Genomic DNA, 15,558 nt, shown 5'->3' with positions numbered 1-15,558 from the left:
AGGAAGAGAGTAGGGGTGTCAACCGGTTGGGCTCGGTCAGGCCTAACCGGGCTTCACCAATCTAAAGCCTTGCATCGTGACCTCCCGTTTACCTAATCGGGCCAGGCTTGAATGGGCTCAGTCGAACTTTGTTGGTCTCGGCCTACAATCAGCCTATTAGAATCGGGCCTTAATCAGGATATGGATCTTTTTAACTCTGGACGGTATTTAAACGGGCTCTAAACGGTGCAGGCCTATGAACCACTCTTTTTTTATCCTCATATAATATAATCAATAACCATATTATATAGCCTATTACATCATATATTACACAACTTATATGATTGAGTAAAGAGAGACAAGAAAGGTTGCATTTTGGTAGTTTGAATCTCTTTTAGAAATCCACAACCTTCCTCCTCGATCATTTCTACTTGAACAAATTGAGCAGAAAATAGCTCATTTTCAAAGTTTAACTTGAGAAAAAAGAGGGGCTCAGATGGGATCCATTTATGGTGAAAAGTTAGAAACTTTGTGTCTTTTTTAAATTTTCTGCTTTGATTCTCTTTAGTTGACGTTTTTAACCAATTAAACTCCTATTACATCGGCCTGTTCTAAATGAATAAAATCAACTTAAATTTGTAGATTTGTAACTATTTGAAGAAATTAAGATAAAGAAAATGGTAAATTACACGTCACCACTGGTTTTCAAACGTCAAATCACCCCCTGATTGTTTAAAATACTCATCCGTCCCCCTCTACAGTAACATTGTTAGTTTGCTATTAGTTATTGGTGTGAAAGGACTATTTTACCCTTGTACTAAAACATTAGAATTAAATTTACAATACTAACCTTCAAAATCTATGTTTTGATGTCAAGGGTAGTTTAGGAATTTAAATTTATTTAATTGGCTAACATCATCACTTAAAAGTATAAAACTAACGGTAGGGACTAATTTGTCATATTGGGGTCTAATACAGGGGTTGATTTGAGTATTTTCAAAAATCAAGGGGTGATTTGAGTTTCGTTTGAAAACCAAGGGTGACATGTAATTTACCCTAAAGAAAATGAAGAGGCAATAGTATAATCTAGAGGAGTAGAAGAGATGAAGATCAATGGTTTGTTCCTCATAAGAGATAGGCCCTCACAGGAAAATTGTTTGAAAACCATGTTAACATGGAATTGGTCAGGCTTGATATTGGTAGGTCTAGTCGGGCGCCCGATGGGCTACGACCCCACATTGGGACCGCCCAATTATTAAATGTGTCGGGCTTAAGCCCAACACGTTTAATAATCAATGTGGGCCAGGCCGGTCTTTAACCAAGTGGGCTCAGTCGAGTCTACCGGAGCGGGCTTGGATTGACACCCATAGAAGAAAGAGATAGACACATAGGGTGTTAGCATATGGTATACCGCTAGCATACCCAATCTTATCCCTATATTTTATTATAGTGTTATGGGAGGTAGTTTTCTATCTGGGAGTATGGCCTACGCCAGCACTCTCATGTGTCTAACTCTCTCCTCCTTAAAACAAGGGGGCAAATGTGTCTTTTCACATAAAGAGGAGAGAGATAGACTCATGGGAGTGCTGGCGTAGGCCACACTACCGGACATAGTTCTTTTTTCCTAGTGTTACATATGTAAAATTGATAATTCTCTCCCCGATCCAGTCGAACTCAGTCCAATCCATGCATCTCTCCCTTCCCTAACTCCATGATCAGGGCCAATCAAGGTCAGTCCGGCCCGACCTTGAATACAGGTAGGATTGGATTTCTAGGCCCTGAGTCAAGGTCGGGCCGGGTCTTGGCCCAGCTAAGGGGACTCAGGGTTGGGATAGGATTTTAAAAAGCCCGGCCCACCTGACCCTGTTGCAGACCTACTTATCAATTTATATATTTACATAAGTCCTTTTAGATACCTTTTTGTGTTACATGATTAGATTGAGTTAGTTAGCTCACCTAAAGGTGATGGTAGTTAGCTTATCATGCTACGAAGATGCTCTTTAGATTAAGAATGTAAATGGATAGTCAAAAATCTGATTTCGATTTGTATTTGTATCCATTTAGGGGAATATGTATTCAAAAAATCGATATTCGGGAACTATCCGAATCCATTCGGATGGCAATATTATCTGGTTTGATTATAAAAATATAATTAAATAACAATTTATAACACTAAAATACCCTTATTAGATTAACAATAAATCAAATAAAATAAAATAAATTCACGAGGATATCTACGTAATTTCATATACGACCCTTTAACATCAATCCTAGTTGAGTTTTCGTCTACTCCAATTCTCCTCCATTCAAAGCAGAGAGTTAAGTATGTAACTAGATAGTTGAAAATCCACATCAGATTCATGTTCATCCACTGAGGGAAATCCATATTAAAAAATCGAGGAAACTATTTGAATCCTTTAAAAAATAATCAATGTGAATGCAAATACTGCTATATATGATCGGTAATCAATCAGTTTACATCAAATCCAACTGTTGACACCCATCTATATGATCTGTGGACTCACAACCGGTAGCATATGAGTGTGGACCCACCATCTCGTCAGGATCTTGTGTGTTTGTTTTTGAGCGTTCTGCTTTTGAGGACACCACTATCCACATATTCAGATCCTCTACTGTCGAGCTGTTCGGCAGAACCGTACTATCTAAACACGGTGAGATGTGCAATGATTGTGTTAATCCCCATTCGGGTAAGGTGGTCATTGCATATCTCATTGTGTTCGAATAGTACAGTCCTATCGGGCAGCTCAGCAGTAGAGAATCCAAATTGCTCCACAATATAAAAAATCAAAAATTGGATCAATAAATCGGTTGATTTGGATTGGAATTGACCATGTTTGATCCCGATTTCAACCAATTTGACATGGTTGATTCATGCCAAGAAACCTAGAATCGGAGTTTTTAGTATCGGCTGATGTGGACCAAATTGTCACATCAGCATGAAGGTAAATGTTGAACGGTGGTTGTTACCCAATTCAATTCAAACAGGTAGCTGCCATGATGGGCAATGGATGTCTGTGAGAGAGATAATAGGGAAGAGGGTTCTGGTTTGAATTACTACATAGTACATGCACATGATACCCATCTACTCTGTGTAGTCAAAATCCAGATTACCTTCCTTGTTGACCCTTATCGGATAAATGGAGAAATCTGCCGGAGCAATAAATGGATCATTGGAATTGGACAGCGGCATCAGGAGACCCGACACGATTTTGGGACAGGTGTTCTACCTTGTGTATTTTACGCTTCTAATCCGATCCAGATCGAAACCGGCAGAAACAGATTCAATCCCGATTCCGTCCATGTTTTGAGATGATGCACTCTTCATGTACAATTACAATAGATCTCAAGTTCATCCCCGCCCCTCCCCGGAAATTAAAGCTCTCCAATTCACAAAAAAGTCCCACGTTCATCCAATGGTAAGTCTTATGGGATGGATTCGGGTCCTCAGTAGCACGATACAGTGTGTAGCACATTATCCGACGGCCCTGTGTGTTCGGGTAAGCAATCCAATGCTTATGTATTGGGTTGCATGCCTAAACACACAGGATCATTAACTATGCACTGCACACCGTATCACGTTACAGAGGAGCCCATGGGACGTGCTTATGCACAAAGTTATATATACTTCTTTGACAGTCAACCGGCATAACTTAGAAATAAGTCAGTTGAGTCTACTGGTCTATGAAAACGTTGCTCTCATATACGTGAAACTGGATTTTTTTTTTTTTCTAGGCCCAAATAATTTCCTTTTTATTTTTTATGAATTTAAACTAATTATGCATAATGAACCAGGCTTTAGTGGCAAGGCCACATGGGACTATGTCCTACCATGTCGATGGTTAATGAATTGAGACCATATGAATTATAGATCTTTCATATCATATATATATATAATTCCCTCGCCATTCGTCAGTGTCAAACCAATGTCATACCTTGTTCTATTCCTTTGCCCTACAAATAGAAAGGCCTGGATTTTTTTATATTTTTTGGAAAGATGTTTTCTTGGGTGAATTACATGTCATCTTCTGATTTTTAAACGAAATTCAGATTATTTTTTAATTTTTTTTAAAAATTCATATCACCCCGTAATTTAGACCCTAATATTATAAATTAGTCCCAGCTAACATTAAAAAATTCAAGAACACCAAAAGGATTTATGATAGATATTATATGGAAGGATATATAACATAAAGGAGGGGTATCCTTTCCAAGCTGCATGGCCCTTATATCAACATTTAAATGATTTTTTATTTCATGGGATAGGACAGTCATTTCACTCTTCTTATGTCTAGGCATAAATGTCAATTACTACAAAAATAATTGAATTTAAGTTTGAAATTTGACGTGTATCAATGGAGATCATTTCTTAGTTAAATCAGCGCATCAACCTTCCTTCCACATGTAACATCTTTCTTTGTGTTCTACCCGAAAAAAAAAAATGTTTTCCTACCCAAAAGTCCCTTTGGCATTGAGAATCTTGGCTGCAGATTCTCAACAGACTTGCTGGTCTCCAAAACCTTCATAAAGTGAGGAGAGAGAGAGATTTCAACAAAGGACTCAGGAGTCAGGCCCAGTGGCCCATATTTGGCTATTTCTACGAAGCACGTAGTGATAAACTTCCAGATATAAAATTCCGATTCCGTAATCACCTTTTATAGATATCTCTGGCTTTGCCATGGTTTGTTTTTAATCTTTTTGAAGCAGATTTTCATTTTAGATTTTATTTGATTCCCCATTAACCAAAGCACAGTACCTCAAAGTGCCGAAGTAATCTGATGTCACCGATTCCCTTCATTACTGTGGTGCTGGTGAACTGTGTGGAAGTGGAATCACGAGAGGAAGCTTAGGATACCAATGGATACAAAGAAAGAAAGAGAAAGAAGAAAAGCAACCACTTCCACTCTCTTTGATTCTTCAATTCAATGCTTGTTTTCTCTCATCACCTCCAATCTTCCACACCCTTTTCCTTTATCAGCCACTTTATTTACATTCTCTGTAATTGCTTTTGGGGTTTTCCGTTTTCCTTTCCTACCATCAAGGTCCCTCCAAAAGGGACAAAAAAAATGGCGAGACAATGAGTGATACCATTCGCTCGTACTCGGTGTCACAAAGCATTTATTATTATTTTATTGGTTCTGTTGGGCCCTAGAAAAAGACGCGCTTGCTGTTGTAGGCAATCAATGTTGTCGTACAGATGTCTTCTTTGTAAGAGATGAGAAAGGAATGGAAAATGGAGGTGGAAGTGCTTTCTCTTTGTCTCTCACTACTCACTCATTCTTAAGTCTTTAAGGGTCTTACTCTGCTTCTGGATGAACGCTTACTCTGGTAGAACTAGGGTTTCTTCAAGCAGTAAATCGTTTTCCAGATCCGTGGAAGCTTCAAAGATGACGAAATCTTACTACAGTTATCAGTATCAGAGAGGTGCCTTTGCTGGTCTCTTGGTGCTGTTGCTCCCGGTTTTCTTCCCTTCTCTCTTCACTCCATTAGGCCACGCCTCTCCTTCAGTCTTCTCGGTACGTAAGATTTTCTGCGATATTCTAGTTCTGCTTCGAGTTTGTTTGTATAATTTTTGTGATATTTAAGTTTATGAATGATTGAACTTTCTTTTTTATCTTTAATGTTCATGATTTTTACGGCGAGACGAACTACCAGAAATTTAGGTTTGTGTTTTAGTTCTGAAATGGTCAGCTTCCGAGCTTTTGCTACGCTCGCACTCATCGTGATGCACTTTTGCAGAACTAATTAGTTTCAAACCATGGAATCCAAAGGAAATGCAGGATTTGCTAACTAGAGATCAGCTTGTCTTAGCTGAGAGAGCCTTTCTCGCTTTTTTGTTTTTTTTTGGCTGAAAAATATTTGGCAGTTCAGTTCAGTACTTTGGACTATGTTATCTTCGTGTTATCCGGAACAGATGACCTAGTTGATTCTGACTCGCCTAATTAATGGATCTGGGCGCAGTCATTGTTTATGTAGTAGAGCTAGTTTACTGACCAGCACAGGAACGATTCATATGGTTCTTCTATGCCATTATCTGTCTGGAAACTAGATTCCTTTTTTTTTTTTTTTTTTCATATTGATGCCCGTCTTACTTGATTCTAAACTTTTTTTTCGACAGTTAAACTTTTTTATTGATGTAAAGAAATATATTTCTTTGTTTAACTTCTGTTTCCTGGTTCTTGAAGTTGCTATCTTTTGATGGTTATTTACTGGACTCATATCCAAATTTTATAGACACTCAAGTAGCTTTTAAATTGGATGTTTTGTCAGTTAGTAGATTTTAGTTCTCATTATTAATAGAAGTGCATTCAATCCATATGTCTGGCTAGCATGCTTAGTTACTGAAATTGTATACTGTATAGAAGCAGCACATGTCCTATTGTCACCAACAATAGATTGATGATGTCAGCATAAATTTATTTTTAGTTTGATTGCCCCTCTATGCAGGAATGGAATGCTCCTAAACCTAGGCACATGCCACTTTTAAAAGGCGCTTTACAAAGGCAAACTGTGAGTACATGTTAGATGGTTAATTGATTTTCAAGAATTATTATGCCAAATTCTGCATAAAGAGTTCTGTTTTTTTTAAATTAGTATTCCCTGCCCTAAAAAACTTTTGCCATTCTTATTCAGTCAAATGTACAGCAGTTCGATCTCTGGTCTCCCTTGGCTGATCAAGGATGGAAACCTTGTGTTGAATCTATAGAACCTCCTGGTGAGTGGAAAAAAGCTATTAACATTATAGTTTATATGCCAAATGCCCAAATTTGTATTTCAACTTCTAGGTTGCATAAGGTAATATATTGTTCCCTGACTGATACTTCTTCATTTCCCTTTTATTTTTTTGGGTAGCTTTACCAAGAAGATCTGAGGGATATATCCAAGTATTTCTGGATGGAGGATTGAACCAACAGAGAATGGGGGTAGGTAATTTATGTTTAAATGCCTGTGGTCTCGTCTTTTAATAATTTGGCAGCCTTTTTTGTCTTAAAAATTTAATTATTCATTTTATTATCTTAACTTATTGTTTTCCTTCTCTAGATTTGTGATGCAGTTGCTGTTGCTAAAATTTTGAATGCAACACTTGTGATTCCACACCTTGAAGTAAATCCTGTTTGGAAAGATTCAAGGTACTTTGTTTGTTGCAGTCTAATTTGTAATCCAATTCTCTTACCTTTAACTTGTTGAAGATGGTGATGTTGCTTTTACTTCTGCAGTACATTTACAGAAATATTTGATGTGGATCACTTTATTGAAGTCCTGAAGGATGAAATTTCTATAGTTAAAGAGCTACCTGAAGATTTCTCATGGAGCACAAGAGAATACTATGCGACAGCAATTCGAGCTACAAGAATCAAAACAGCACCAGTTCATGCTTCGGCTAATTGGTATCTAGAGAATGTCTCGCCTGTATTGCAGAGGTTGGTACTGTTTATTGAATCCATTCTTGCTTCGGATAATTTCCATCTGGGGTCCCCCCTCGAAAAATAAGAAATAAATAGAAGAGCTCTCTGAGAATCAGTCCGACACAACCACCACCTGCCAAAAAGAAAACTGAGATCATATGTATCTGTCCCCTGAGTTACCGCAACTAAAATTACCTGAAGTATGCTCAGTGCACTAATCAATCTTATAGTTATGAATTCAATGGAGTCATGGGACCCTTCTGTAGTGCTGAACGCATTTCATTACATGTGGGCCCCCTAGATACGAATCGTGAGGCGCCCCTCCTGTGTTCCCATTGATTGGCCTGGCATGGGAGATTTCATCCCACACTGGCAGCATGTAGATCCCCTGCCCTAAAAAAGGGTGTACCCAGTGCATAAGGCTGCCGCCACTGCAGGGTCTGGGGAGGGTCATAATGTACGCAGCCTTACCCCTGCTTTGCGGAGAGGCTGTTTCCTGAATGTAGATCCGCTGCTCTAATAATAATTATATGTCAGTTCCATTTTACACCCATTACATTATGTTAGTGGCCTTTTGAGGAGGAAAGGTTGGATACAATTGTGATTTCCAAAAATGAATTGCTGTGGCCCTGATGATAGATATAACTTTTCATTGGATTTTCCAGTATTCAAATCAGCTTTCTCCTTCAGTCCACCTACTTCTGCCTCACCTGATGAAATGATCTTTCTTCATTCTGCAGCATTTCATGGTACTGATTTTCTGATTTTGTCATTGTCTGAAATGTCAATGCAAATGTCCATGATTTTTGTAGCATTTCTGAAGTCATGATATTTTTGGTAAAAGATTCTGCGCAGCCATACATTCCATTACATGCTTTCATTCTGATGGGACTGACGCAATGACTGTCTGAAAATTAAACCTTGGTGTATCTAAGGATATTTCTGGCATTGAGTCCATGAGGGTATCTGAGATTAAAACTTGCAATTTATTTTTAGTTGGTTTCTTATTCATGGAATCATGCTGTACACTTTCTATGCCTAATGCATGTCAGGAAATATTTTCTTTCAGTTAGGGGTTGTCTGAAACTTCTCCTATGGGTATATGAAAAGATATTCTATGCCAAATAATCTTTAATTTGCTTTTGTATTTCCAGTCAGTAAATTTATTTCCTGGTAAGAGTTATAATTTGGAGCTGTATTCTGGTTGTGCCAGCTATGGAATTGCTGCCATCGCCCCATTTTCACACCGTTTGGCTTTTGACAACTTGCACATGGACATTCAACGACTACGTTGTAAAGTAAATTTTCAAGCATTGATATATGTTTCGCATATCAGAGCATTGGGTGATGCCCTTATTAGTCGCCTTCGGTATTCACCAAATAAAACTGCAAAATTAGGAAGTGAATTCCTGCGGCAGACAACAGGTGAGAAAGATAAAGAGGGAGCTGGGAAGTTTGTTGTGCTACATCTTCGGTTTGATAAGGTATCTTTTGTTCCTCTTCCATGTCATTTATATATGATTCACTGGTTTTTGATTTTCTTGGATTTAATGGACTATATTCAGGACTTAATAACTTTGGCATATATGTTGGGTATATAACCTGCACAATGATTGATTCTTGCGGTCTTGTAGCAATAACACTTTTTGATGCTGCACTACAAGGGAATACGGTGATGAATTGTGTAGGATTGAATAGGGCTTATAATAATAGAAGAAAATAGGGAAAGAATAAGAAAAAGATACCATTATGGGTGTACAGTACCTGTGAACTGTAACTAGAGAGCATAATATGAATGATTGAAGGAGAGAAAGAATAGCAGAATTCAGAGAAAGATAGAAAGAATAGGTAGAAGAAAATAAATTCCAGATCGATACTTTTAACCCCATCTAGCATGGCATAAGCAATCAAAACCACTGAAGAAAACCAAAATCTATTTCATTCAACTCATATGGTCAAAGGCAGGGGTGTATATGCTTTTCTAAAACTCTTAAAATCTGACTCCTACTATAACTAGAACTTGGCTAATTCTAATACAACGTAACTATTTATTTGACCAATAATAGACTGAAAAGAGTATAACTAAACTCCTAAAGTGACAAAAATTAAAACTCCAAAATCCATGTGAAACTAGCACCGATGTACCAATCAGACTTTCAAACTCCTAATGCTACTAGGGAAAGATTTAAACTCAAGAAGTTAAATTTGTGTATCCCCCTTGCAGTAAATTTTGGGGCTCTATTATAGTCCATTACAATGAAAACTATTAAAATTAACTGTTTTTGATGTGTAATCTTTACTATTATTAAGAAATTTGAAGTGTAATTATCGTTAGCTGTGGTACGAGGACAGTCTGCTAGAGGAGGGCCATTCCATCTGGTGGTTTTGCTTAGGATATCTAATGCAGATATTGACCCAGGATGTTTGTAATGATCCCATATCAATAGATGACTGTAACAATTCCATATGCACTTTGTTTTCCAGCCATTTTTCTGATAATACCTGAATGTTGAAAAATAAGTAACCTTGCAGTCATCCAATCTGGTCTCTATTTGGTTCACTGGATGACCATGCTCCCAACTTGGACCGGCCAATACTCAATTGGTAGCCCGAAAGAGGTCTCCTTTAATTTTACCTCTTATCTCTTCAGCTCAACTAAGCTTTTCCCCAATGAAATGGGTTGGCTACATTTGATATCCTTGTGTTTTTTTATCATTTGAGATCATTTTATTTATTTTACAGTGTTCTGGGCTGGGAGAGGGAGGGATGTTATGTTAAGCAGTCAGTAGTTTATGTGCTTTTCACTAATATATTCATTATCCAGGATATGGCTGCTCATTCAGCCTGTGATTTTGGTGGTGGCAAATCAGAAAAACTTGCTCTGGCGAAGTACAGACAAGTGATTTGGCAAGGAAGAGTCTTAAACTCTCAGTTTACCGATGAGGAGTTAAGAAATCAGGGCCGCTGCCCGCTGACCCCAGAAGAGATTGGATTGCTGCTGGCAGCTTTGGGCTTTGACAATACTACCCGCCTCTATCTTGCCTCCCACAAGGTTCATTGTGTACCTTTCCTGTAAATGGAAATTTTTTTGCATGTTTTCTAGAGCTTGATCCTGAACAACATTTGATGTTTCCAGGTCTATGGTGGGGAAGCTAGGATTGCAGCTTTGCGTATGCTGTTTCCATTGATGGAAGATAAAAAGAGTCTTGCTTCGGTTGAGGAACGTGCCAAGATTGAAGGAAAGGCTTCTTTATTAGCTGCAGTGGATTATTATGTGAGCATGCACAGTGACATTTTTATCTCTGCATCTCCTGGCAACATGCACAATGCCTTGGTAAATATTCTTTCTTTCTTTCTGATCTTGTCTCCCTGTTTTAAAAAGGGTTTAGTAGTGGTTCACCAGTAGCATTTAACAAAATCAGCGAAGTGACTTGGGAGGCCAATTATTTGATTAGGTGCTACTTCATGAATTTGTATGTCAAACATAGTTGTCAAGGCGTCGCCTAGGCAGCTGCCTTGGTGTCCAGGCGTCTTGACAACTAAGTCGTCTCGGTCACCTAAGCAGGTGCCTTTATCGTGCTGGTTGATTTGTTGGTGTCGTCTTGCGTCCAGGCGCCCTTCAACGCCTTGGATTGCCTAGACGCCGTGACAACTATGATGTCAAATGAGTGAATAAAAAAACAGTGAATCCAATTTGAAACATATACAGGAGTGGATCAGTCCAATGTTGATCTGTGGAAGCTCAAGTACAAAACAAAAATATAGATGTAATTCTGGTTCCGAATAAGTGGTTCAGTCGGCCTTATTCACCGATTTAAAGATGATGCAAATGCTCAGTCATGTTTTAAAGCAGATCTAGCTCTGGGATTTTAGACTGAAACACCGTCTGGATTTTAGAACCCCCTGGCCTGGCCTCATGGACTGCCCTGTGGTTGTATATGCATGATGTACCTTTAATATAAAGATCTAAAGTAGGCCATAGGTTTGGCATTTGGAGTAACAACTCAAGCCTTATCCCAAATAAATGAGGTTGGCTACATGAAACCATTCAAAATAAAGTAGAGAAAACTGAGGTCCTCACAAAGTGTAAGGAAAGTAAGAGGAATGAAGAGAAAAAAATAAAGAAATTGGATAAGAAAGGTGAGTAATGGAGTAGAGGATTTAAAATTATTGCAACCATGCTAACTGAATCGGATTTATTTCTCTATGACCAGGTCGGACACCGAACGTATGAGAATTTGAAGACAATAAGGCCTAATATGGCTTTGGTGGGTCAGCTCTTCCTGAATAAGAGTATGGGATGGTCGGAGTTTCAACTTGCAGTTCTGGAAGGGCACAAAAATAGACAAGGGCAGATTAGATTGAAGAAAGACAAACAATCCATATACACGTACCCTGCTCCTCACTGTATGTGTCAAGCTTAGCACAATTTATTCCCAAGGATCCATGTCTGTGTGCAATATTTGCGCTCCCATTGTTTGTGGCTTGCACAGCTGCTAACAAGGAAGAATCTACTTCTCCCATTTATATAGAATTATTCCCTTTGTTTTTTTATACACGTATCATCACTGTATGCATCATCTGTTTTGGGGGGGTTTTATGTTTTGTTTGGATTTTCACAAATAAGGCCATATTGATGGTTTAATAATCAATTATGAGAATGTCAATCAAATTTTACTGATATCGTACTCATTCAGTGTCCATGAAAACCATGTACTTGAATCAGGTGTTGCAGTTCTTATCGGACCAAAGGGTTGAAATATACCCCTAATCTTCGACGCGTTTGGCTTGAAAACCATTAGATATACAACAACAATCAGCAAAAGGCCTAGTAAGTACAAAGGGACACAATAGGAAACTACCTAACAAGTAATATAAGATAAAGGGGAAGATACTTGTACACTAGAGATTCTGTCATCAACTCCATTAAACAAAAGGTGTAGGGGTTTTTATGTCATTTTACCTGCAGTTAATGTTGGTTGTGCATATACTCTGGCCGTTCATGAAAACTTTTGCCTATGATAAAATAGGAAACTATCTAACAAGGAATATAAGATAAAGGAAGAGATCTCTATTTGATCGCATGGAGACCCTCCCTCCATTGTGAACACTACGACCGCCAACTTAACATGACTCACCATTAAAGTGAGAAGTGTATAATATTATGCCTAGCCAGACCAACAAAAATGTCCAATTCGACAGTACATCTTTCAATTATGCGATTAAATCTCAAAATAGGAGATTTAGTAACCTCTCACATGATCATCTTGATTATTCATAACTGTTGTTAAGAGGGATGTGACTTAAGCATCGAAAAGTCCCCTATCGGAATAAACAGACTCTCTTGTGTTCATTCTGTTCTCTTATGCAGGCTACAGTGCGAGGAGATAATCCATGGTGATTTTTTTATGCAACACTTCTTAACAAGTACAAGGTACAAAGTGGTTTGCAACGTAAAAAAGTGATGTGATGACTGTTAGATGGATATCTAGGGTGGTAGTCTGAATAGGTTATGTCAAATTTTAACCTTAAATTCAATCATTTGTCCTCCCATCTAATGTCATATGCTCCTCCTATGTATGTCTATGCACCACTTCTGTAGTCCCATGCAACCCCTTAATATTCCCAGATTTTTTGATTGCTAGTTTTGGGATTTGGCAAACTTAGATTGGTCTAAAATTTGGCATGTGAGTGGGGACTATACATAGTCCATAAAATTTCAACCCCTTTTGCCTTGCCATGTGAAAAATCTGGTGTTGGGACAAATACACAAACATGAGGAAAAAATAAGCATCTTAGAAACCCTTATCCCACAAGTTTAATTTTACCAAAAATTCACCTTAAACATATACAAAGTCCAATAATAACTTTGTGTGCCACTACATAATACAAGACAAAAAACCCAACAAATTTCCACCTTAGCTTGGATTCTGCAAACCACCCTGAAAAAGAATGATGTTGATGTCAATTCTGCAAACTCCACCATTGTCTCTACTTATTTTCCAATACCCAAACTGACATGGCCCACACCCACACCCGACACTCGTTGTTGCATGATGTGATGAGACTCCACCCCTCCTATTGCTACAATTCAATTGGAGAAATTGCTTTCACTCATTGTTTCTAGACTTGCATTATTCATAGTTTGAATTATCTACAGTCTTCTTCGTTCATCTGTATGTTTTGCCTGATTTGCAATAGTAGCTCTACCTGTTTTAACACTCCTTGTAAGTCAATGCATATTCCCAATCATCTATCTCTGCATCACAGTCATGGCCTCTTTTGAAACCCTGAGAACTCTACTTTCAGATAAGCATCTAAAGCCTCTCGAATCCAGTGCTTCCAGTGAAATCAGATTTCTCTTATGATCTGGTACATGCCTAACTCCAATCAAAGGTTACACAATCCCATCAAACATGCAAATCCATATAGTTGCAATCCCAACAATCTTGGTTTCAGTATTGTTTTGTCATTGTGATCATACCATTATCATATGCATGATATATAACAAATTGATCGCTGATAGAACACATGAAATTAACAACCAGATTCTAAAATCTAATATGAAGTTTAGTATCTGGTGAAGAAGAGATATAGACATCTTCATCACTCCAAGACCCCTACACGATAATAACATTGGTTGATTTATCTTCATCCATCCTTTTGTCCTCCTATTTAAGTTTTTATCTTACTTACACTTTGGACAATGCCCTCTTTAAATGACCTTCCTTGTCATAATAATAATAATGAGCTATTTTATAACATTTCGACTTGGAGCGACCCTTATACTTACCAAAATCCTCATGTCTCTACCCTGGCCACCTGTAACCAAAACATTATCCTCCTTTGATATCCTCTCACCGCTATTGTTTCATGTATCTCCTTCATCAGATAATCAAGAAATAAAAGAAATCTCCTAACATAAGGAGAACAAACCAGCCAGATGGCAACAAATAAACAAAATGAATTAACCTAAAAAAACGCAGAAAAGCCTTGTGGTTAAGCGTAGTTAATTGAGAGGAGATTGCAAGAAAGACAATAGTGAGGACCAGAAAACCATTCCAAAGAAAGAGAATAACAAAGGCAGAAGATACTCGAGTGTTGGAAGGAGGGGACCCCTTCTCCCTTGCACTATAGCCCAAGCCATTAGAAGTACGAATGGTCTTCTTTTTCAACGTAGACTAGCAAGAATCATTCTCCGACACTAATTAACAAATAGGGAATTTCATTTTGGTAGAAACTTCAGATGTGTCTTTGGACTGAGCTAACTCCTCCATGGAAAATGCTTGAAAGCCTCAATTTCATCTGCCTCATTTAAAGACATCACAAGAAGATCGTTCCCTCTTCTTAAAGCCCGTACTTACTTAGAATTGGCATCATTTTTACCAATCCATTTTTTTAAATGGAGACATGTTACATGGAGAAATGGAAATGGATTTGCCTCCCGCAAACACAACAGGAATATTCGCATGCACCGCAGAGTGTGAGGTAGCAGACGCTAAAAAGGAATATAGATGAGACAAATTTTGGGGAAACCCTAAAGAGGGAAATCTAGAGTAATGGTAATTGTAGTTATGCACCACCAAAGTCGAAGTTAAATTAAATGACAACCTTTCCCATAAGAACCGGCCACATTAGCATGAGAAAATTGCAATTCCCCAATTTGGGTACCATCTCCAACCTCCAGTCCAACGGGATGGCTCGACCATCAACCTTGATCCACCTTAAGGAAACCAAGTAATGGCACTTCGGGGATAAGGAATTGTCTAACAAAAACCGGTGATTCAGGCAACATCACCTCTAGCAAACGAACATTAACAACGGCATCTGCACAAAAAGCAGTTGAAATAATTGCCTCCAGCGCCACCTCCTCTGTAGGGGAGGATTTACAAGTCTCTTGCATAATGGGTTAGAATTTAAATTGAAGCCAGAAGAGGAAGCAGACGTCTCCTCAAGCAGAACTTTTGAATCCTTGCAAGTTGCTTCAAAATCAACATCAACTTTATCATTAGATGCAATATCTTGGAACATCCTCTGAAAACAGAATATTTGGTGTACGGAGGATCAAAACCCTTTACAAAATACGTTTCTTCAGATAAATAGTTAGAAGGGACAAAATCTGGACCCAAAGAGTAACATAATCCGTGTTGGGATG

At 38.2% G+C, this 15,558-nt stretch overlaps 1 protein-coding gene across 2 annotated transcripts; it reads left to right on the top strand.

Annotated features, from left to right (window-relative positions):
- Window positions 1-5,187: 5,187 nt before the first annotated feature.
- Window positions 5,188-12,099, top strand: LOC122658632 (O-fucosyltransferase 31-like). Of its 2 annotated transcripts, XM_043853673.1 has the most exons (11): window positions 5,188-5,237; window positions 5,344-5,513; window positions 6,445-6,507; window positions 6,631-6,712; window positions 6,850-6,920; window positions 7,039-7,127; window positions 7,215-7,418; window positions 8,617-8,887; window positions 10,228-10,455; window positions 10,540-10,737; window positions 11,618-12,099. In XM_043853673.1, exons 1-11 carry the CDS (start codon window positions 5,213-5,215, stop codon window positions 11,825-11,827), a joined length of 1,611 nt encoding a protein of 536 aa, XP_043709608.1. In that variant the 5' UTR covers window positions 5,188-5,212; the 3' UTR covers window positions 11,828-12,099. The 2 variants fall into 2 exon arrangements, with proteins under 2 accessions (XP_043709608.1, XP_043709607.1); XM_043853672.1 differs by lacking the exon at window positions 5,188-5,237 and having other exon boundaries at window positions 5,267-5,513.
- Window positions 12,100-15,558: the final 3,459 nt, after the last annotated feature.

The sequence above is a fragment of the Telopea speciosissima genome, chromosome 4, assembly GCF_018873765.1.
Source record: "Telopea speciosissima isolate NSW1024214 ecotype Mountain lineage chromosome 4, Tspe_v1, whole genome shotgun sequence".
Lineage (NCBI taxonomy): Eukaryota > Viridiplantae > Streptophyta > Magnoliopsida > Proteales > Proteaceae > Telopea > Telopea speciosissima.
Note: the sequence above shows the minus strand (reverse complement) of the source record. Positions and strands in the feature narration are given on the sequence as shown.